At 44.0% G+C, this 23,175-nt stretch overlaps 1 protein-coding gene across 1 annotated transcript in view; it reads left to right on the plus strand.

Annotated features, from left to right (window-relative positions):
• The window catches only part of HMCN1 (hemicentin 1), a gene marked incomplete at its 5' end in the record, with an annotated part of 164,720 nt that overhangs the window by 110,848 nt on the left and 30,697 nt on the right, over window positions 1–23,175 (plus strand). The window contains 24 exons of the mRNA XM_083867070.1: window positions 92–178; window positions 584–775; window positions 1,547–1,720; window positions 2,630–2,743; window positions 4,176–4,321; window positions 5,850–5,994; window positions 7,157–7,360; window positions 8,950–9,063; window positions 9,870–10,057; window positions 10,447–10,543; window positions 13,426–13,587; window positions 13,778–13,891; window positions 14,011–14,213; window positions 14,445–14,526; window positions 14,640–14,771; window positions 14,995–15,144; window positions 16,159–16,318; window positions 16,879–17,003; window positions 18,382–18,565; window positions 18,738–18,835; window positions 19,196–19,480; window positions 20,148–20,338; window positions 20,990–21,071; window positions 21,528–21,664. Of these exons, the coding sequence (XP_083723196.1) occupies window positions 92–178; window positions 584–775; window positions 1,547–1,720; window positions 2,630–2,743; window positions 4,176–4,321; window positions 5,850–5,994; window positions 7,157–7,360; window positions 8,950–9,063; window positions 9,870–10,057; window positions 10,447–10,543; window positions 13,426–13,587; window positions 13,778–13,891; window positions 14,011–14,213; window positions 14,445–14,526; window positions 14,640–14,771; window positions 14,995–15,144; window positions 16,159–16,318; window positions 16,879–17,003; window positions 18,382–18,565; window positions 18,738–18,835; window positions 19,196–19,480; window positions 20,148–20,338; window positions 20,990–21,071; window positions 21,528–21,664 (3,566 nt within the window). The remainder of the gene's footprint in view (window positions 1–91; window positions 179–583; window positions 776–1,546; window positions 1,721–2,629; window positions 2,744–4,175; window positions 4,322–5,849; window positions 5,995–7,156; window positions 7,361–8,949; window positions 9,064–9,869; window positions 10,058–10,446; window positions 10,544–13,425; window positions 13,588–13,777; window positions 13,892–14,010; window positions 14,214–14,444; window positions 14,527–14,639; window positions 14,772–14,994; window positions 15,145–16,158; window positions 16,319–16,878; window positions 17,004–18,381; window positions 18,566–18,737; window positions 18,836–19,195; window positions 19,481–20,147; window positions 20,339–20,989; window positions 21,072–21,527; window positions 21,665–23,175) is intronic.

Consider the following 23,175-nt stretch of genomic DNA (forward strand, 5'->3'; position numbering starts at 1 on the left):
GCTCATCCCTCCTAGCAGCAGCATCAAGCAGGCTTTTGTATTTCAGTGTTGCGAGGAATCCATGCTCATGTTGTATCCTTGCCTGTTGCAGTGCCTCCAGGGATTGTGGGGGAAAATGCACTGGAAGATGTGAAAGTGAAAGAGAAGCATGGAGTTACCCTGACCTGTGAGGTGACAGGTAAAAGAACAGTTTATGATTTACTTTTGCTGATCAAAGCCATGGTTAGAGCACTGCTGGTGCTGCACAGCCTGTTTTAAATGGGATTTGAGTTCAGTGGGATTTTTAAATCTCAGATTTAACTGTAGTGCTTAGAGCAGGACTAAGCGCTCTGTATAAAGGTTGGATGAGATGAACCAGGAGGGATGTTGCTGTGATATTTCTTCTCCAAAGGCCCGTGGAATTTCAGAGGAGATGAACCTTCAGGAGGTTCAGAGACTTCAGAACACACATTCCAAAACTTCCCTCCTTTGAAAGTACATTTAAAGCATACCTGAAACTGTATTTTCCTGTTTCTCAGAAATATTGTTATATGCTGTAGGTTATGCACCAACTCACGTTTGCCATTTTCCTGACTCCATGAAGGGAACCCTGTGCCTCAGGTGACGTGGCTGAAGGACGGGCAGGCTGTGGCCCAGGCTGGGGACCCCAGGATCGTGTCCCACGGGCGATCCCTGCACATCTCTGAGGCGCAGCTGCTGGACACCGGCCGCTACACGTGTGTGGCATCCAACCCTGCTGGGGACAGGAGCAAAACATACAGCCTCAATGTGCTTGGTGAGAGCTGGGCTGCCTCTGCCAGAGGGACAGGCAGCTTGGGAAGACAGTCCCATTGGAATTCTGTAGGGCTTCATTGACAGCGGTGCACAAGTTGCCTGTCTGTGATTAGAATTTTACATCTTACTGATAAGTGATAGTGGTTTAATAGAAACCTGTGCTGTCATGTGCTTTACAACATGTGTTGTCAATGCTGTGCTTTAGACAACAGACCTGGAACAAAGGGACTCTTCACAGGATATCATCCCTAAATCCCAAGGTGCTGTCCTGGACAGCACTTTGCTTATTGTGATTCAAGGAAGGAGCATCTGAAGAGCATTTCAGATTGTGATCTCCTCAGAAAAGCTGAAACCATCTGCACTTCTCCTTTTGTTTTGTTTTGTTTTGTTTTTTTTCCATGAGGGTTATTGCACAACAAAGTGCAAACAATGGCAAGTTTGTTTTCCACAGCCTTGTTCCTAAGCTCATCCCTCCTTCCAGGATCATCAAGCAGTAGCTCTGCTCAAGGAGTGGTGGCTGGCTTCCTGGGGACCTGTGCTTGACAGAGTCATGGGTGGGAGTGAATTCCACAGGTTTGGGATCACTGCTGACTTCAGGACAAAACATAAAACCAGATGACTGTTGCCTGGGTCTGGGGTTTGATGCTCCTTGTAGGACTGCTTTCCAGCTAGCTGAGATTGCAGCCAGATTCCTAGACTGAGCAGGGACCAGAAGACAGACTTTTCAGAGAGGGACTTTCCTCCCTGTGGTTACTGATTTTGTTGTTCCCAGTGGCTCCAAGTATTGTGGGAGCAGACAGCCAAGGGAATGCAGAGGATGTCACGGTTATCCTCAACAGCCCCACCTCACTGGTCTGTGAAGCTTATTCCTACCCCCCAGCCACCATCACCTGGCTGAAAGATGGGAATCCCTTAGAGTCCAGCAGAAACATCCGCATTCTGCCAGGTAAAGTCCATTCTTGTTGAGAAATAACACCTAATTATTTTATTGCATGATTTTCTGTTACAGACTTCTTTAAAAAATCAAAGGATATATTTCTATTAAGTGCAGTGAATTGACACAGGTTGCCCAGAGAAGCTGTGGCTGCCCCATCCCTGGAAGTACCCAAGGGTCAGGTTGGATGGGGCTTGGAGCAACCTGGAATAGTGGAAAGTGCCCCTGCCCATGAATGGGCTTAAAGTTTCTTCCAATCCAAACCATTCTGGGATTCTCTGTACTTCTCTAGCCCTTCTCATTCCAATATTTTTAAGTACTTCAAAATTAACTTATTATTTGTGTTTTATTAGGTATTTATCCTTTTGCACCATCAAGCAAAATGATGGGAAAATTCATACGAGTTAATGATGAATGTGAATGACTTGCAATTAAGTGTAGAAATCAGATGGAGAGAGATATAAATTAATAAAGAGAATGAAGTGGGATTTTTCTAGGTCATTAGTAGTTTGCCATTTTTGTTGGTAGAATAACTTTTCCCTAGTACCTGTGGAGGTGGAAAATGGGAGCAAGCTTCAGGGGTAACACTGGAGTACTGTAGATGTATGAGTACCTCATTGCAAGTGTTCAGAGAAAGAATGAGTCCTGGCTAAATATATTAAAGAAATTCCCTGCACAAATTTCTTGACGGAATTTCTTAACAAATTTCCCAAGAATTCCTAAGTCACAGGAGCTGTGATCCACAGCACTGCCATGAATCATGCACTCATTTGTTCCATGTGGTAGTAAGCAGTCAGGTTTTCTACTCTTCAGGGGGCAGATTTTGGACCAAAGCGCTGGGAATACACTGCAGGAAGTATTTAAATAATTGGGAAGCAGGAGGATGGTGTGAGTGCTATTAAAGGTTGGTGTCTTTGGCAGGTGGGAGGACCCTGCAGATCCTGAATGCTCAGCAGGACAGTGCTGGAAGATACACCTGCATAGCCACCAACGAGGCTGGGGAGACACTCAGGCACTACGAAGTCAAAGTCTACAGTATGGCAATGCTTTCAGTTCTTGACATTTCTTTTTATTTTATCTTTCTTCCATTTTCCCCATTGTCTGTCCTGATGAATACAAGTTTTCCTATTAATGGCTTTGCTGAGCAAACATCTGCATTAGCTCCTGGCATTGCTGGAGGAAAGACACCAGGAAAGTTAATTGTTGCATCATTTGCAATGCTACAGTTGCACTAAAAGTCTTTATATCACCCAGGGGAGGACATTTAAGAAATGCTGAAATATTTCCTCTGAAATTATTCTTTTGGTGCTGATTTTCAAGTCAGATGAGTGCAGCACAATGGGAGATGTCAGCAGAGAATCTCCTGAGCACAGAAACCATTGTAGAAAAAACAGGAGAGGGTCTCTAACATCTAGTAGGACACTTTATTGAGGAAGGTAAAACAGGAGGATATTATTAAATAATAATATAATAATAAAAATAATAAGATTCCATATGCACAAAAGTTTTACTATTCAAGTCTTTCCGCAAGCACATTATCCTTTGAGCATCTCTACTTAAATATTCAATTTTAATGCTCAAACTCTTCATTCTGGGCTCAGTCAAGCATGATTTTTACCTTTTTTTTTTTTTTTTTTTTTTTTTAATTTCCCAGTCTGATTTGGAGTTGGTTTGCTCCTTTACAGTAACCATACTGTTATTTAATTACAGTAAGTCCCTAATAAGGCCCCAGTGGATTTGGAATAATGAGAAGATGACAAAATCCATGGCTATGAGGGAGCATAACACCCTCCACCCTCAAATGCCATTGCAACTGTCAGTTATTAGGATACCAAAAGTATTAGGGGAAAAATTTAAAATTCCCAGTGGAAAAAAAAGGCAGAAAATGCTCTGAAAGTATTTTTCATGATTTCAAAAATATTTTGAGACCAATCTGGGGGGTAGCTGAAGAATTTTGAAACATTCTATTTTCCTTCTGATTCAGAAAAACCAGGATTTTGCAACCCTGGGATTTCAGTGGAAATGTTGGGTTTTGACCAGCTACCCTGAGTGTGGACTTGTGATCAAACATATGTTTCTGGGAATATTAGTTTCCATTAAAATGGTCTTTAATGACTGCAATACCCTGAACTTTATAGAATTGATGCCAGGCACATAATAATGAAGTGCCATAGTTGAGTTGGGCTGTAGTTAGGTTTGCAGGTTTAAAAACCTGCTTGTTTAAGTGTTAAACATAGTTTTGTATATTTTTATACATGGTAACTGTACTAAAAATGGCTGAAAATACACATTCATATGTATATAAAAGTAATAATTTGGCTGTGGGCAAGAGGCATGCACTTGCTGGGGGGAATGCACTTGCTTTCCCAGAGATTATCATCCAGGATCTCTTTTTCCAGTGAATGTTGACATGCTGCAGCAGCCAGTAAGCCATGACAGTCTCTCCCCTCTCTGCCTTTGTGTGCAGTTCCACCCACCATTGCCAAAGGGGATATCTCAGGGACAGGGCTGTCCCCCAAGGAGGTGAAGATCAAAGTGAACCACAGCCTGACTCTGGAGTGTGAAGCTCATGCCATTCCTGCTGCTGCCATCAGCTGGTACAAGGATGGACAGGCCAGTCACAAACTCCATTCCTTCCTCTGAGGGGACGTGGGACAGGGACAGCTGTGTGTTCCCTGTCCCTGGAAATAGCGTCCATGCAGGGCAGCAGGAGTCACCTCACTCCCTGCTGCTGGCAGAATCACTGCCCAGCAGTTTGGGGTGTTTGCAAATGGACATCCTGGCTTTTGGTGGGTGCCTGGCAGTGCCTGAGACACCAGGGTTGCAGTTTCCAGGCCTGGCACTGGCCTGTGCTGTGAGAGGGAGTGCCCTTATTGGCAGGAGCATCCCTTGGTGTGACCACAGGGCCTGTGGCTGTTGTGTAAAGCTCCCAAAGGCCCCGTTATAGATGGTTCCCTCAAGTGCTGCCCTTGCAGAAGTTGCAGAGCCTCCCCCTTGGTGCTGGCAGAGCTCACAAAGCCACAAGAGCATCTGGCTGCTCCGAGGGGGTGTCCTGCCACACACAGTGCTCCATGAATCCATCTGGAGAGCTTGGGAAGGGCAGGGCCATGAAGACACACTGAAATACAGCACAGGGGATTAATGGAAAAGGAACTGTGAAAGAAAGGAGAGTATAATCTCTTGCTTGAGCTGTTCTTGGTAGGGCACTCATCATGGAACAGCTCTTCCTGGATGTAATGATCATGTGGGAATAACCTGAATAACCTGGATATGATCACCCTCTGGTTGTTTCAAATGTGTCCTGCTGTTCTGGGATTCCTGGGAGTCCTGACTGGATTGCCAAAGAAAAACTCAATTTGGGGAGTTAAGAGGTCCCCAAAGGCAGTGGCGCCTGCCGCTCCTTAGACTGCCCTGGGAAAGGACTCCCTCTTGTCCATGGATTGAATGAATTGTCCCCTGCAGGCCAGGAGTTCAGTGCTGACTCCCTAATCATGGGAGCACAGGCCCATGGTTTGGGTTGGAAGGGACTTCAAAGCCCATCCAGTCCCACCATGGGCAGAGACACCTTCCACTAGACCAGACTGCTGATGTAGATGAGCACATCTAATGAACGTATTCTGGACACACAGAACACGAGTGTCACTGCAGCCTCTGCTGTCACATGTGAGCCACATTTGGGCACAGGAATATCTAATCCTGTGTCTGTCTGTGCTGCTGCTCTGTCCACTGTGTGTTCAGACCGTGTCCTTGGTGGGCAGCAGATCTGTAGGATGGGTTAGATCCATCTGTTCACCTCACAGAAAGCTAGGAGTTTTCCGTGTATTGGAAGCTTGGCCAATGAGTTCAGGGATTGGATCAGCCTGATTGGATCCAGTGTCACAAGAGCCCTGGCCTGATGGGGATGGTATAGCTCCTTGCAGCAGCATCCTGGGGCCAGGAGTGATGAAAAAATCACATCCTTGAGGAGACCAGCCACAATGATTAGAAAGATGAAAATGAAAAGTTTCTGACAACTGTGAAAAGAAAATTGTCTCCAGGAACTTGGAGCTTGATCGAGTTTACTCATATTGCTACCACAGATCTGGCTATTTCTAGTGTGTTCTTTGCTGAGTTTTGATTTTCATTTGACTTGACATTGCAGCCACTGCAGGCAGATGAGCGTGTCCTGATCCAGGGCCACAGCCTGCACATCGGGGAGGCCCAGGTGTCAGACATGGGCCGCTACACCTGCCTGGCCTCCAACATTGCTGGGGAGGATGAGCTGGAATTTGATGTAAATATACAAGGTAAAAGGGTAATAAAACTCTCCTGGTAGCCTGCTTTTCTAGTATTCTGGGATGTTGGAATTGATGATTTTAGGTCCTTTACGCTTGTGTGGTCAGACCCAATGCTTTTGTATTTTTTGTGCCTTTGATTTTAGGGTTATTTTGCTCATTGCTGACATGTAGTGATGCCTTAAGTTTTAGCTTTCATGTTTTTCAGATTCTGTGCTGCCTATGTGTGTAGCTCTGAGCCTCATACTAAGTGTTAGTAAGCTCTCTTCACAGAGTAGGGAGACAAAAAAATCCTTTACCAGCTTGAGACCAAGGACAACCCTTACAAGTTTCAGGCCCAAAAAAACATAAACAGAGGGCTGAGGGGAGAGAACAAGGAGGATGAAACTTCATGACCTGAAGCTGTAACTGGACAATTAACCCCAATATGCAAATGCACCAAAGCTTATAAAAGTGTGAAACCTTCTGACCAGTCAGTCATTTTGTGACCATTTTGGGTTCACCTTGAATGTAGCCCTGGCCAGGCTCTTGTACTGCCCAAGGTGTATCCTTTAAGGCCTTTTAATAAATCCCTACTTTATTCTTTTAGCTCTGTCCAGTCTCTGTTCCAGGTCAGCCTTCTCAAGGCATCAGTTCTATTTGATTATTCTTTTATATGTTGTATTCTGAAATCAGTGCAGTGGTATAGCAACTCTGATCTTCCTCTAAATGCTATGAAAAATTTTAATTTGTTTTGAACTAAGACATACTTTATTTTTCTGTTTGGATTAGTATTTAGAGGCCCCAGACATAAGCATCCTATTGGCCTACTGTGTGTAAATACAAGGAAACAATCATGAGTAATTTCTGAAAATTTAGACAAAATGAGAGCTTGAGTGAAACCAGATACCTCATTGTTTAAGTATTTTTGTTGATGAATACCCTCTGTGTTTGTTACCAGGTCATCTTACATTGTTATTTATTACTCTTCAAAAAATACTTAGTAAATTGCTCAATTTTTCATTCTAGAAGAACTAGAATTTTCCTGGGTAACTTAAAGTGTGGGGAGGGGTTGATTCAATACATTTAATTTTTATTGCTGCTGTTTAACAGTATAATACCTTCTTATGTCTTGACTTTAACACCAGCTATTTCTGCTGCAAAATTCTAGCATTTTTCCTCTTCTTTGTTGTAGTTCCTCCTAGCTTCCAAAAGCCTTACAGGGAATGGGAAGCTGGGAACTTGGTGGATGCAGAAAGAGGTGGAGAAAGTAAAGATGTGATTGTCAACAACCCTCTCTCACTGTATTGTGAGACCAATGCTGTTCCTCCCCCTGTGCTCACGTGGTTTAAGGATGGTCATCCCCTGAGCTCCAGTGACAGAGTGCTCATCCTGCCAGGTGGGTATTCAGATGGCACACTCTGGCCCTGCACCGAGGTGATCAGAGGGATGGAGCCCCTCTCCTGTGGGGAAAGGCTGGGAGATTTGGGATTATTCAGCCTGGATGAGAGAAGCTTCAGGTTGACCACACTGTGGCCTTCCAGTGCCTGAAGGGGCTGACAGGAAACATGGAGAGAGACTGTTGACAAGGGATGGAGGGACAGGACAAAGGGGTATGGACTCAAATTAAAAGAGAGTGGGTTTAGATTGGATATTGGGAAGCAATTCTTGGCTGTGAAGGTGGGGAGGCCTTGGCACAGGATGCCCAGAGAAGCTGTGGCTGCCCCTGGATCCCTGGAAGTGTCCAAGGCCAGGTTGGACAGGGCTTGGAGCAGCCTGGGACAGTGGAAGGTGCCCCTGCCCATGGTAGGGAGTGGGACTGGATGATCTTTAAGGTATCTTCCAGCTCAAACTATTCTATGAGTCTATGATTAAGAAATGGCCTTAGTGCTGGTATTTGTGTAGTGATGACACACTTCTCCCCTTCAGAACACTTCTTTAATGCTGTTGTTTGTTTGTTTGTTTGTTTTCTTAATTACCTAGGAATGTTTCTCTCCAGTCCTTGGCCTTAAGTTGTTTTCTTTGATTTAAGAAGTAGTCCCTAAAATGGTGTGAATGTCATCATTGAACTCTCACATTGAGTCATGGAATTGCAGAACAGTTTGGTTCAAAGAATCTTAAGGCCCATCTCATTCCACTCTCTGCCATGGGCAGGGACACCTTCCACTATCTCAGGTTGCTTCAAGCCCTATCCAGCCTGGCCTTGGACACTTCGATGTGTTGCAAGATGAAATACAGCAATGATACCCTCTCTCTGATGTCTTCCTGATTTATTTCCTTGTTAAATTTGCTTTGCCAAAAAGATAATTGGAGTAGAAAAGCCTCTTAACCAAGGGATGAGGCATGGAAAGCATGTTTACAGCAGAATAATGGCCATGATCTCCTACTTAAGCTCGTGAGGAAGGGAAAAAGCTGCCTACAGTCATGAGTGTTGCTATGCAGAGATGGTTTGGGATTGAGTGTTTAAAGAAGGGCAGTGGTAAAAGGGGAACACCTGCTTGTCCATCTTGTTCATCTCTTGAGAGAGCAATGACGAATACTCCCAAAGTGTATTCCTAAGATTTCCTCTCCTTCTGAAGGTATTTGTATGGCTATGCTTTTATGAAGAATAGAATGAAAAATATCTCTAAGCTACAGTAGTGAATCTTTACAGTTTGGAACGGAATAGTCTGTGCTTGTCTATTAGTTCTGCATCTTATTGAGAAATATTTCTATTTTTGATGGAAGATTAATGCCTGGCTGCATAGTGCTGCAGCATGTTCCTCCTTGATGTGGAATTAATTGCTCTTTTCTAGCATTTCAGTATGAGCGTGGCTGCACTCCAACCATCCGCCTGTAGAAAAAGTAGCCAGGAAATAAAAACCTTTAGCTACTTTATAATTCAGACCAAATGCTGACCATTTATAAATTTGCTTGCTCAGGTCTCTGGTGGGGTGTGGTTGGAGATGATGGAGAGTGCTTGATGCTGCCTTGGACTTTGCCTTGCAGGAGGTCGGGTGCTGCAGATTCCACGGGCTCAGGCAGGGGATGCCGGCAGATATTCGTGTGTGGCTGTCAACGAGGCGGGGCAGGACTCCATCCACTACGATGTCCGAGTGCTCTGTGAGCTTCCCTTCTTTCCTCTGAGTGCCAAAAAGGGCTTCTGTGCAAAATAACTAACCATTATAGTCCAGGAGTCCCTAGTGGTTTTAATGTTTATTTGTAAACTGTGGTGTTAATGTGTTTAGGGTGCTGGAGTTGTACAGCAGAACAGTTCCATGTGTGTAGGTTGTTATTGTAGTAACTCAGTTGTATTACAGCTCTCACTGTTCACCAGAAAGAAAAGCATAGATAAAAATACAGGTTTTATCTTGGCATTTCTTGTTATCTCTTCAGCTTCCCACTGAGAATTGTGACCAAGACTTTTCTCCCTTTCTTTATTTTGGCCATCATTTTCCACAATACCTGCAGAACTCCCGAAGCCTGAAGGGAACTGATGATTTAGATTAATGAATGCCTGCACAACCATTTGGATCACCTTTTTTGTCTGTTGATGTACTCAACATTTTGGGACACACTTCTTTGCCTCTATGGCAGTGTTTTACCACTGAAAATACTAATTTGTTGTTATAAAGGGGTCCTGCCTTGAATAATCATCCTTTATTTTGATGGCAAGGATCACAGTGGAATAATTGGAAGATGAGTTTTCACCTCTCCTCTCTGTGTGCTGTGAATAAGTGTAGTTCTACTGCAGTCTTTGGAGTTAGACTGAGTTGTTTCTCCTGCACTGCTCATGGAATGGCTTTATCTTTCACTGGATTCACTGGATTCACTGGAGGTTTCACTCCTTCCTCCTGCAAACCCAGTCTAATCTCACAACCACCTCAGAGGTGCTGAGTGAGTGTTCTCCTCACCTTTGCTCCCTGCAGCTCCCCCGTCCATCAGTGGGGCTGATGGGGACCTGCCTGAGGAGGTGACTGTGCTAGTGAGCAAGGAGGCAGCCATGGACTGCATTCCCAGTGGGAGCCCTTCCCCAAGGATCACCTGGCAGAAGGATGGCCAGCTCCTGGCAGAGGATGACAAACACACATTTCTGTCCAATGGAAGGAGGTTACAGGTAGTGTAACCTGTTTCATACTGGAAAAACTGGGGTTTGGCAACAAAAAGCTGTCTGGTTTTGCTGAGTAGGAAGTATTTTCTTTTTCCTATGAGGTGCTGCAAACATAAGGAGTTTTTGTCCTTTGTTTCTGTCCCTCACCTGCTGCTTCTCACTCAGATCCAACCATTTGTGGGATCAATTGAAATCACTTGCTTTTAAATATTACTGACTTTTTTTGAGAAAATAGTGAAAATAGTGTATTCTGAAGAACTTCCCATTGATTAATGAAATTGAATAAAACTATGAAAGCAGAGATCTGGGCTTAATCCTCTCCACTTGCTTCTTTGGCAATGAGTTGTCTATATATTAGCTCCAAAGCCATATCTTGTCTTTTTTTTTTTCCTTAGATTTTGAATTCCCGAATAACAGATACTGGCAGGTATGTCTGCATTGCAGAAAATATAGCTGGAAGTGCCAAGAAGTATTTTAACCTCAATGTTCACGGTAAGCACCATCATCCATAATTTGTGTCCTCTGTCAAATGCTGGTTCAGTTTGGATGTGTTATTTTTAGCAGAGTGCTCAGACCCCCTCAGCTTCATTCATGTGAGTCCTGCTGGGTGGGATGGAGATTCTGACAGACCAGAACTCAAATATCAATTTAAAGTGCCTTGACAACATATGGCTCTTGATACCATGTGGCTTTAGCTTCTCATACGTGTTCCAGAAAGGTGGGAATTGTTACAGAGGGAGCCTGGTGTGGTGGGTGTGTTCACCCAGTTCAGGTTGCTGAGCCCTGGAATCATGAATTAGAAGCAGGTTGGATTATAGCCTGTTTTGATACATTCAGAAAATGCATTTTTTTCAACAGAATTTATGATAGAATCCATTAAACAAATATACACAGCTTGTAAAAGCTTGATTTTTAGAAATATGCCCTTTGAGGTTCCTTTCTGTTCTCTACTTTTGGTTTTCTTGTGGAGTTACAATAGGGTTAAAATAGAATTAATGTTGGCTTTAAGCATCAGAAGTCTGACAAATACAATCAAGACACTTCTCATAAAACAGTCTCCACTACCTTCCCTTCCCTCTCCTGATAACTTCAGAAAATCAAGACATCTCTAATTAACATTTCAGAGTAGACCCAAACTTCCCCTTCTAGTTCTGCCCACTTTCAGCTTTCCATCCTGAAGAGAAAAGAAGCATCATTCCCACCAATTCTTCTGCACCATTCCATGTGTCAGCAGCTATATTTTTTTCTGCTTTATCTGATAGAAAACAAGGGCTGTCCTTTCTCCCACCTAAAGACAGTGACAGCATCCCAGGAATGTGAGGAGTCAGTTTATTGCACACAGAATAATTGCATTTTTTCCTCTGTCACACATGCAGCAAATTTACCTACTACATTGCACAGATTTATAGCATTTTTTACTGCTCAGCAATGCATTTAGCCAAAAATAGTGTTGTCATGAGAAGAATTTGCCCTGGAGTTGTTCTCTCAGAAGTTATTTTCTAGACAGACAATGGAGTCTGTCCAGATTTCCTGATGTGTGAGCTCTGCTTTTAAATCAAAATATTTCACTTTTCCTGACATCTGTGTTTAAATTTAAACTTCTGTCTTAAAAATATTTGGTTTTAGTGACTGTGGCTAAATTACTATTATCTTAAAAGAAATATTTGCATCAAGTTTCAATTCTAACTCGACAGTATTACCAACTTAAGTCTATTTTTCTTAATGCAGTTTAATTTGAAAAATTAGAGTGTAGCTGTTCAGGAAAAGACCACACAGGGTAAAGCACTAAGGAAAATGCATTATCAGTAAGCAGCAGGATCTGTGTTTTGTCAATGCCAAAAAAAAAAAGGCTATTTCCCAGCATTTTTATATGTTTCTAATAGAACTGCTCTCATAAATTTCAATAAAATACTAAAGATGATGCTCTTTAATAAATTGAAAAATTCACTTCTGGTCTCCAAGGTGAGTAATAAAACTAATATAACACCTTTTTAAACCTAGGAAATAAGCACCCAGATTTAAAATAGTAGGGAAATAATTGGTAATTTTCATGCTGAGTGCTATATTTGAGCTCATGACTGTGTCTTTGTGCATATACAGATACATTTGCATATGCAGATAGCCTGTGGTACATTTGTGGGTATTTTTTGCTGCAGAAATTGAAGTCAACCACTGACACAATTTAAGCAAATTTCATTGAAGACACCTGAGATTTGCCCTGTACATTAAATTACCCACTGCCAATAATCACATCTATGAAAAGGGAACTGTAAAAGTAAATAAATATAAATAACTATCAAATGTCATCAGATCAGAATTTTTCACTTGCTCCATTTTATCCTCTTTATCAGGGAAATATTCTTCAGTTATTCAGTTATTATTATTTCAGGCTGAAAAATGTGGACTGAATTCCCCATATATATGGACTGCTGTTGTTTGTGCAGTGCCCAGAGGAGCCATAAACTTGCCTTAATGACTGGTTTGTGTCACTCAAGTGACAGCAAACAGCTGGAGCATTTCAGGTGGAGATGGGCCAAAATACTTCAGTGTTTCTGTCTTTGAAGAGGAGGATTCCATGTGTTCTTTGGAATGATTTTTCCACCCAATAAAGCCAAGAACATGCTTTTGCTTTCCTCTTAAGTGTTTTATATATCCCACTGCAAAAACATGGCAACTAGAGCTTGGGGGTTATTAAAAGGAAGAGATTTACAGTTCTTTCATTTTAAATTGTTCTTGTAGAAAGCTCACATGTCAAACTATTCTTGATTTTAAAATTCTGGGACTTGTATGCTTAAGGAATGCACCCCTTGGAGCAGTGCTGTATGCCAGGATTTTCCAGTGCTTAGCTCACTGCTAAGCAACAGGTTTCTCTGGTTGACAGAACAACTGTGTCAGGAGGAATAAGTTGGAGGTCTCTGTAGGTGGAAAATGGACTGCTCCAGAGAGAACAGGAGCAGCAAGGAATGAGGAAGAAGTGACAGTCATCTTATATATCCTAACAATGGGAATTTTCTCTGTCCTGCCTCATACAGCAAATGTCCATGAGCAGTGTTAGAAAATTGGCAGTGCATCATCAGGATTTCATGTGGGTTCATTAGCTCTCCCAAGCCTCCAGTACAGAAGGACTGCAAATGAAATAAATTACACTCTTGTGAACTACAGGAACAGGAATGACCAGGAGATTAATTTCAGTCATGTTTCCAGATGCATCCAAAAAGCAGTGGATGATCCATTCACAGGATGTGAAAGATTTTTGCAACCTGGCCCTTTGGAAAAATGCAGCAATTCAGCTTTATTGTAGTAAATCAGGATCTTGTGGGAAATCCTTTGCTGATCCAGTGATAGATGCTATTAATGTGTTTTTCTCTCCACAGTTCCTCCAAGTGTTGTTGGGACTAACCCTGAGAATCTGACTGTGGTGGTGAATAATTTCATCTCTTTGACTTGTGAGGTCACGGGCTTTCCACCTCCTGATCTCAGCTGGCTCAAGAATGGGAAGCCTATCAGTTCAAATTCCAACACTTTTATTGTGCCTGGTGAGGAATCTCAGCTCTTCTGCAGCCTTCAGGCTCAGCTTGTGTCTGGTTTGTTATCATAGGGCCCGTGGCCACTCTTTGTGGGGCACAGTGCCTGTGCTCAGCCCGTTGCACCTGCAGTTCTAAACCAGCCTTTGGGATTGACACATTCACCACAGAGGAAATCTCCAGCCTTCTCTCCTCACTCCAGGTGGTCGGACGCTGCAGATTCCCCGAGCCAAGCTGTCAGATGGTGGAGAGTACACTTGTACTGCCAGGAACCAAGCTGGGGAAAGTCAGAAGAAGAGCTTCCTAACTGTCCTTGGTTTGTGTTCTACTGTTTTCTGAGATAATATCTCTTGCTTGGCAAGTTGTGGGGAGGTTTATCTGCTTTATTGGGTTGTTCCAACAAGATGCAGAACTGAGTGTGGGCTCCTTCCCCAGTGCCCCCGAGCATCAAGGCGCAGGGGGGAGCGTCGGTGACGGTGCTGAGCGTGCGAGCGGGCACCGCCGTGACCCTGGACTGCGAGTCCAACGCCATCCCCGCCCCCGTCATCACCTGGTACAAGAACAGCCGCCTCATTCCTGACTCTCCCGCCCTGGAGGTCCTGGCAGACGGGCAGACCCTGAGGATTAAGGCTGCAGAGGTGGGCCAGGCTGGGGGGAGGCGGCATCTGCCACTGCTCTGCCACTGCCGAGCAGTTAGTGTTCACTCTTTAGTGGTGTGTTGCTGTATATGGGAGATGTGTTTCCTGGAGGCTTTTCATCCTGGGAGAAGCACTTTGAGTTGGCAGAGGCACGGGTTGTTAATGTCTCTAAACTGTAGCATTAAAACAAGAATTCATAATGATTTCTTTTAAAACTTGTTTTTATTTCAGGTTTCTGACACAGGACAGTATGTGTGCAAGGCCATAAATATTGCAGGACGAGATGATAAAAATTTCCATCTCAACGTTTATGGTGAGCACCCTCTGCATCATTTACAATAGTTATTATACTAACATAAACTTAGCAGATTAGGCACTTCAAAATCAGTTTACATAACATTCTTACTGCTTCCATTCAATTCACAGTGCCTCCAAGTATAGAAGGCCCTGAGCAAGAGCTGGTCAGTGAATCCATCAGTAATCCTGTCACCTTTGTGTGTGATGCTACTGGAATTCCTCCACCCACATTAGTGTGGCTTAAGAATGGAAAACCAATAGGTAACATTGTCTCATGCTTTTCACTCCTCTTCTTCCCCTCTTTGAGGCACCACTTTGCTGTTTGCCGTCTGGTTTGTGTTTCTTCTTCATTTGTCCCTAGACAGACTCTTACGAGAACTGATTGGAATCTTTGTTTTGAAACTATGATGGAACAATTTCTCCCAAAAGAGATTTTTGCCCCCTGTAGCCTGGTTGAGAATGATGACTTGTTTATGTATTTCAGAATACTTGGATTCTCTTGAAGTTCATATTTTATCTGGTGGAAGCAAGCTTCAGATTGCTCGCTCTCAGCTCCTGGACAGTGGCACCTACACGTGTATTGCCTCCAATCCAGAGGGGAAAGCTCAGAAAACCTATGTGCTTTCCATCCAAGGTGAGCAATGGGGGAGGATGCAGGCAGCAGAGCTGGTTGAACTTTGGGTGAATGTGACACTGTCTGTGCTGGGGACACTGAGATCACATAACCACATAGAAAAGTGGAGAATTTGGGCTGTTACTTTTGTAACCAGAGGGGAGAGTGGTTGGAGAATTCAATACTTCTGGTCCAAAATTTGCATGGAAAAGAATATCCTTAAGTCTTGTCTGTGGAACTCGAACAGTCGTGCAGGTTGTATGTGTCTGCTGCTGGTCACATCCTTCCTCCTGCTGAGCACTGGGGCAGCACACAGAGATGGATTTAGGAGCAGTGGTACCTGTTGTGCCATGGGAGAAGTTAGCAATGACCTACTGCCAGAATTTCCTTAGGAATGCTTCTTCCACTACCACCTCAAATGGCAAACCCTTATTTGTTATGGAATTGTCTCCTGCCTCGCTGTGAATCACCCTTAGTCTGCAACTGTTCCTAATGACTCATCCCCACTAATTCCACTGGTGTCCCCCTGCCTGCCAGTTTTTCCCCAAGTTTGGGAATGGAATGTCAAGCTGGTTATTTGATCAAATGTGTCTGAAATTTCTTGAAATACTCAGAAATTATTAGTGGAACTGACAGTCTTGGCTTCTTGGATGGCAAGAGTGTCATTCTTATTCCTTGGGAATGCAGGCTGAAAATGGCTTTGATTAGGATGGAATTAGTGTGGCTGTTCACAGGGTTATGACGGTGTTGGTCACAGAATCCCAGACTGGTTTGGGCTGGAAGGGACCCTAAAGCCCATCCAGTGCCACCCCCTGCCATGGGCAGAGACACCTTCCACTAGCCCAGATTGCCCCAAGCCCTGTCCAGCCTGGCTTAGGACACTGCCAGGGGTCCAGGGGCAGCCACAGCTGCTGAGAATCTGCCCCAGGTGCTGCACTCATGAGCTGGTGCTCATGAGCTACTGCAGTGTGGCTGTTACTAATTCAAGTTATGTTTCTTGCTGCTGAATCTCTTCCCTCCATGGTGCATTTCCAGTTCCTCCCAGTATTGCTGGCTCTGAGATGCCGAGTGAGGTCAGTGTCCTCCTGGAAGAGAGTGTCCAGCTGCTCTGCAATGCCACTGGAGTGCCCACCCCGGATGTGCAGTGGCTGAAGGATGGAAAAACAGTTGCCAGCGATGATTCACAAAGGATAAGGCAAGAAAAATAAACAGACATTGCATTCTCTTCTATAATTTGAAGGGCCCTAAGGAGGGAATATGAGGAGAGCCTGAACTGGAGCTTAGCCAGGTTACGAACATCTCCCTCCTTAGTGTCTATGAATCAAGTATAATTTGTTAGTCCTTTGATTTTATAAAGTTTCATTTTCCTAACAGAGATAAGTATGTGATATTTATGTCTTTCTCAGTTAATAAATTCCATAAAAGTTCATCAGCTTTATGAAAGTTTATTAAGGTCATTTAGTTCCTTTGGAGGGGAAAGATCTGAGGCATGGAAACATTTTACTTGATGCTTTTCATTATGGGTCCTTCAAAAGCCTGGCTGGAGTTGAATCTTAAAACAAAGTTAAACAGGATATCTCTAGGAAAAACTTCTTTGCCTATCTCTTAGAGAAATATTTTGCAAAACACAACAATTCTCTCATCAAGCTCCCAGGAGGACAGAGGTAGTTACTGAAATGTGCAGACCAGAGTGTTTATTAGCCAGGTCAGAGGAACACTAAACAAACTCACTGTGCTTTGTGATGGTCCTTGTAGAGTGACTCCAGATGGCAGCACATTAAACATCTCCAGAGCTCTCACCTCAGACACAGGAAAATACACTTGTGTGGCTACTAACTCTGCAGGAGAAGAGGACAGGATTTTCAACCTGAATGTATATGGTAAGTTCTACCAGATGTGAAACCCAAGCCTGCTCCATAATCCCATCCTTGGGAGTGCTCCCAAGGGAGAGCGCAGAGGGGAGTGCCTGTCTGCAGTGGAATCCTGCATGCTCATGTTTTCCAGTTTCCTGTGCTGTAGATATTACACAGGATGTTCTGTCAATGACAGAAAGGTTGAAATTGCTGGTAAATGTGTTTTGGGATAAATAGGAATTGATTCCTTTGGTGAATTTCATAATAGAGTGATTCTGCTCGTGGTGATTTTTTATTTCTTGTGGGGAGGAATATATTGGGACTGATTTCCTGTGACACTGCTGTTTTGTTGTATTATCTTCCCTAATTCCAATCAAAGCACATCAGCTAAGAGTGGAGTGGTATGAAGGGAACTGATAGTTAAAGGTTCCAAGAGTTTAAAAATGAGGGAGTGTTGGAGGAAATTGCACAGTTTGACATCCAGTGGCTAGTGAGTGTAATCCTTTAGCAACATAGAGACCAGATATTTTAAGTTGTAAAAAATGTGATCATTAGGTACAATGGAGAGGAGAGTTCTGCCCAGGCAGGGTTTCACTGCTGGGCAGGTGTCTGTCCCACTGACAGACTCAGAGTCAGTGGGAGCACAGGCATGAGCAGAAAAATTAGAGATTACCTTTAGTATCATAAAAAACAGTCCTGAATGACCACAGCACATCTTTTTGGGACAGAATGGCTCTGCACAACAGCAGGGAGTGTGTGCTCAGTTTGTATCGGTTGAAGTTCAAGCAATAACCAACCCAAAGCTCTTATTGGTGTCACTGTCACAGTGGGTGATGGGATCCTAACTGAGCCAGCAGCTGCACCTGGCTGGGCTTTAGGTAGTGAGCCCCCAAGGCCATGGTTTTCAAACTAACCTGTAATCCCAAAGAGTCCCAAAGCAGCAGTTTGTGTCATCATCCAGAAAACTTACCTAGACATTCCGAACTTTCTCTATTTAAGAATGAAGTCAGCAGATGCATCCAGACATAAATAAACTAACTTTCCTCCTCTGTCAGTTGACTGTATTTAAGATTTATTGAAGGCTGTGAGTTTGAGTGGTCCCTTCGGGCCCTGGATTCAGCTCATCCCTTCCTGCACTGTCCTTCTCTCCCCAGGAACTTCAGGCCCTGAGCTGTCTTGCATGCTGCAGGCTGGCAAATCAAAGAGAATTCTACTGTCATTGTACAGTGCTTCTGATTTGAAATATATAAATGGATGATTTTTAGTGCTCAGTATTATTGTCTGAGGATTTGCTCTACGGGATACTTTTACTGAATTGCCAGTGGGGCATTCGGATTTCCCTTAAGGTGGGATGGTTTCAAGAGCCTATTTTAATACATTCCTTTCCATCATCTACAAAATGCAGTTCCTCCAACAATAGCCAACAGTAAAGATGAAGCAGAGGAGCTCACTGCCCTTTTGGACACCTCTCTAAATATTGAATGTGCTGCTGCTGGGACCCCACCACCACAGCTCCACTGGCTGAAGAATGGCCTTCCTCTGTCTGTCTCCTCCCAGATCAAGCTCCTCTCAGCTGGGCAGATCCTCAGGTTGTATTTTTTTTCTTTTAACTATCTGACTTTCTGTTCTGTTTCATGGTATCAGCATAATTCTGCTGTATTTTTGAGAGCAAGAGTAAAATTTGATCCAAACCATGCCGTAATAAAGGTAATGTGTTCCATGTATTCCATTTACAGCTTGCTTTAATTGCTTTTTCCTTAGACTTGCCCGAGTGCAGGTATCTGATACTGGAGTGTACACTTGTGTGGCATCTAACAGGGCTGGAGTGCACAACAAACATTACAACCTGCAAGTTTTGGGTGAGTGTCTCTGAAATTTTTTAGGTAAAGAATCTTATTTGCTCTGTCCCTGCCGTGTCCCTGTCCCGTGTGTGACGGAGCTCTGTCCCTGTCCCCTGTGTGACGGAGCTCTGTCCCCATGTCCCTGTCCCATCTGTCCCCATGTCCCTGTCCCCTGTGTGACTGAGCTCTGTCCCCGTGTCCCTGTCCCTGTGTGACGAAGCTCTGTCCCCGTGTCCCTGTCCTGTGTGTCGCTGAGCTCTGTCCCTGTCCTCTCTGTCCCCGTGTCCCTGTTCTGTCTGTCCCCGTATCCCTGTCCCTGTGTGACAGAGCTCTGTCCCCGTGTCCCTGTCCCTGTGTGACGGAGCTCTGTCCCCGCAGTGCCGCCCAGCCTGGACAATGCGGGGGGCACAGAGGAGGTGCTGGTGCTGCGGGGCGGGGCGGCCGCCCTGAGCTGCCTGAGCGATGGCTCCCCTGTCCCCAGCGTGTCGTGGCTCAAGGACGGCGTGGCCCTGTCGCTGCCCCTCGGGGCCGGGCTGAGCTCCAGCAGGCACGGGATGGTGCTGCAGGTGCTGCGGGCAGAGCCTGCCCACACGGGCACGTACACCTGCCTGGCCTCCAATGCCGCCGGGCAGAGCAGCAAACACTTCATGCTGAAGGTGCTGGGTGAGTGTTCCCCTCTCAGCGTGAGCAGGAACATGACACTTAAAACACCTGCAGGGATAAGGAGTGTTTTCAGGGGCTCACAGAATGCCAGAGTGGTTTGGGTTGGGAAGGACCTTAAAGTCGTCCTCCTTAAAGTGCCACCCCCTACCATGGGCAGGGACACATTTCACTAGCCCAGGTTGCTCCAAGCCCCGTCCAACCTGGTCATTTCAATCAATGATAAATGAGAGAAATAAGGAAATGAAAGATACCTAAAGATGTGTGAATGTGCAATACACTATGTATTCCCCAAGTACTGAAATGTCCTATAATTAATATAAATATATGCTATAAATTAGTAACTTGGCTCAGCAGCAATTCAGCTTGACAAGAAGATGCACAGCTGAAAACACAACAGTTAAAATAATATATATTTGCTGAAATTATATAATGTTTTGTCTGTGTTTTTAAAAACATTTTCTAACTAATAATTCTAAATCATAAAATATGCCAATTAATAGGTAGAGTCAGATAGAAATTACCTGAGTCCCTTAGTGAGTTCATGATACAGTCAGAAATAATTTAATGTAGACTAATTCTGCAGACTCTGCCCACAAGATCATGTTTTCAGTCAGTTTTTACAGGTGTTTTGAGTCCATAAAGAACTGGAATGGTTTTCCTTCCGCAGAGCCACCTCATATCAAGGGTTCAGATGAACCAGAAGAGCTCTCTGTCATTGTTAACAACCCACTTGAGCTTCTGTGCATCTCCTCTGGCATCCCAGTGCCCAAAATCTCATGGATGAAGGATGGGCGCCCACTGTTGCAGACTGACAATATTCACACGCTGGGAGAAGCCCTCCGAATAACCAGTGCTCAGGTAGAGTGTTTGTTTCAGAATAGGTTCACTTCTGCAATCCCTAAAATGGTTGCTGCCTTAGGACCATCTTCAGAGGTGTCCTAAAAACCCCTAAAATTCACCCATCTGCATTTGTGATTAGAGAAGGCTCCAGGTCAAACCACTTTTAAAAACCTGCATCAGTAAACTAAGGCTGGATCCAGCTATGGATGCCCAGGTGAAGTTCCCCAGACAGAAGTGGAATAGGGTTTGGGATTGATTGCTGTTTTCTTTTGTTTGTAAGACAAACACTTGTGGGCTGTACAATGAGGAGTTTATAGGAAGGAGAAAGCATAAAGATGTTAATGACCGTGTGCACTAAAGGATTTCCTCAGTACCCAAACCTGAGCCTTCCTTAGATAGATTGCTGTAGCCAGTTCCATCTTTAGTGCCGGACCCACATTATCCACAGAGATTTTATGAAGTCCTGCAACTCCAGAGCCATCTCTGAGTAACCCCATCAAAGTGATGTAAAGAAGTATTCAACAACTTCATTACTTTCTTTCCAAGCATTCCAAGTGTCTCCTGTGCCTGTGTTCAAGTCCTGCCTCTTGTATGTTGTTACCGTGTTTGTATTTTGCTGAATTTTTCCCATAATCTGGAGTTTCTGCTGAAGTTTTGCTGTGTTTCTAGGTGGAGGACACAGGAAGATACACATGTTTAGCATCTAGCCCAGCAGGAGATGCTGACAAGGAATATTTGGTACGAGTGCATGGTAAGTTTAATTCAGGGAAAAAAGTTTTCTGAAAGTGTAAACTGCTAAGGTATATGCCAGCATCTCATTTAACAAACACATATTCCGAAAGATTAAATATTCTGTGATATTACACCACAGGATCATAATTAATGTTTCTGGTTAAGGGTGGTTATTCTGAATGTGATACACAATTAGAAGGGAAGTTCCACCTGATTTCTGTTACAATTCCAAGTCTTATTTTGAATATCCAGGAAGCTCACAGATGTCAGCATTTGGTCGGATCAAGTTTGTTGTGCTCACTCTATAGAGATGTGAAATATATATTTAACACAGGTATTGAGAGGAAGAACTAAATAATGATACCACAGCTTTGCATTTATTTTAAACTTGAGATAAAACAGAAATTTTCTATAAGTAGTTTTCTTGCTGGTTGATACATGTGGTGTTGATTTTGTTCTCTGTTTTTTGTCCCAGTGCCCCCCAACATTGCTGGTACTGGAAGGCCCCAGGAGCTGACGGTGCTGCAGAACAGCCAGGCTATTCTGGAGTGCAGGTCTGATGCTGTGCCTCCTCCCACCATCTCCTGGCTGAAGGATGGAGAGCAGCTGCAGGTACTGAGTTCCCAGCCTTTGTGCTGGCCTTTTGCTCGCTGCAGTTGTCACAGCAGTGCTCCAGGTCTCTTGCTCTGCTCACTGTCCCCTCAGCCCCCAGTTTCATGCCCAGAACTCAGAGCAGCTGGGTAGCCCCAGTGCCACTGCAGTCAGCCCCAGCGGAGCCCCCAGAGCCAGCGGGCATGTCAGGTGGCCATCCCGCTGTTACTTGTTCTTTTTTCCTTTAGGGGGATCCCTTGCTCCTCCTGGATCCTCTGAGCAATGCTAGAAGCCTTTGGTAAACTCCTGAATGGCTTCCCAGGAAAGGTAGCTGAGACAAGACTGCACTCTATGTTTCCTTTGGCTATATTACGCATCTTCCTACTCTAGTAGCATTTAGAAAGGAATTGAAGTTCTTTAAAAGAAAATAGCTTGCTAATCACCAGGTTTTGTACCAAGTGCATCTTTCCCACTCTGAATTCCATAGTGTCGTGGCAAGGCAGAGAGTCTTTGCTGGTTGAGAGACAATTAGCAAGATGAGGATTGTTTATACAGAAAGAATTTTTTCCTTCCCATCCTTTGAACCAAACAGGTTCAAAAACAGGTCCTCTTCAACTGAATATTAAAGTTCAGTTATTAATTGAATTTAATTAAAATTTTTCTCCCAGCCTTTGTTCATTAATAAAGAGGAAACAAATACAGATTATGGATTGAACCTTTAACTGTGATCCATCACTAAATCTTCACCCAAATTTCTACTTGTTTGCTTTCCTCTGAGATGTCATTCCTCAGACTCTTTCTCTGTGTTAGATTTAAAAGAATTTAATATTACTGGAAGGAGGATATGGTGGGTGAATGTGTCTTACAAAGTGCTGCTAGGGACCATGGTCTTAATATAGCCCAGGAACCAGTTGGAAACAAATTTGACAGGACCATTCTGCTTCTGGATAGTTAATTCTCTAATTAGATGGTGGGTTTTTTTTAATGTAAACAAGGTGGAACAAGGCTTGGAAGTAATATATATATGATTGCTTTTTGCCTTAGCCTTCATCGGAAAGCTTGTGTTTGAAAAGCAGTGCTTAGGGAACATAAACCATGAAAAGCAGCTACTGTTAAAAATATTCACCAGAAAACAAAAGTAGAGGAACATTGTGACAGCCGGAGGTGCTCAGCTGGTAACCTAGGAATTATCTTTGCACTATTAGTTTCTCCTCCTGCCTCATGAACTCACATCAGAATGTGAGGGCTGAAGCTTCTTGGGACCTCAAAGCCCATCCAGTGCCACTTTCTGCCATGGCCGGAGACATCTTCCACTAGCCCAGATTGCCCCAAGCCCCATCCAACCTGGCCTTGGACACTTCCAGGGATCCAGGGGCAGCCACAGCCTCTCTGGGCACCCTGTGCCAGGGTCTCCCCACTCATGAGCTCATATTCTAGATATCAGGAGAAATCAGTGTCCTCCCCAATGCCCAGGTGCTTTCCCAACCCCAAAGAAATGTATCAGCTGACTAATCCTGAGCAGCTGGAAATGG

This window comes from Zosterops lateralis (genome assembly GCF_965231275.1).
Source record: "Zosterops lateralis genome assembly, chromosome: 9".
In the NCBI taxonomy this organism is placed as follows: Eukaryota; Metazoa; Chordata; class Aves; order Passeriformes; family Zosteropidae; genus Zosterops; species Zosterops lateralis.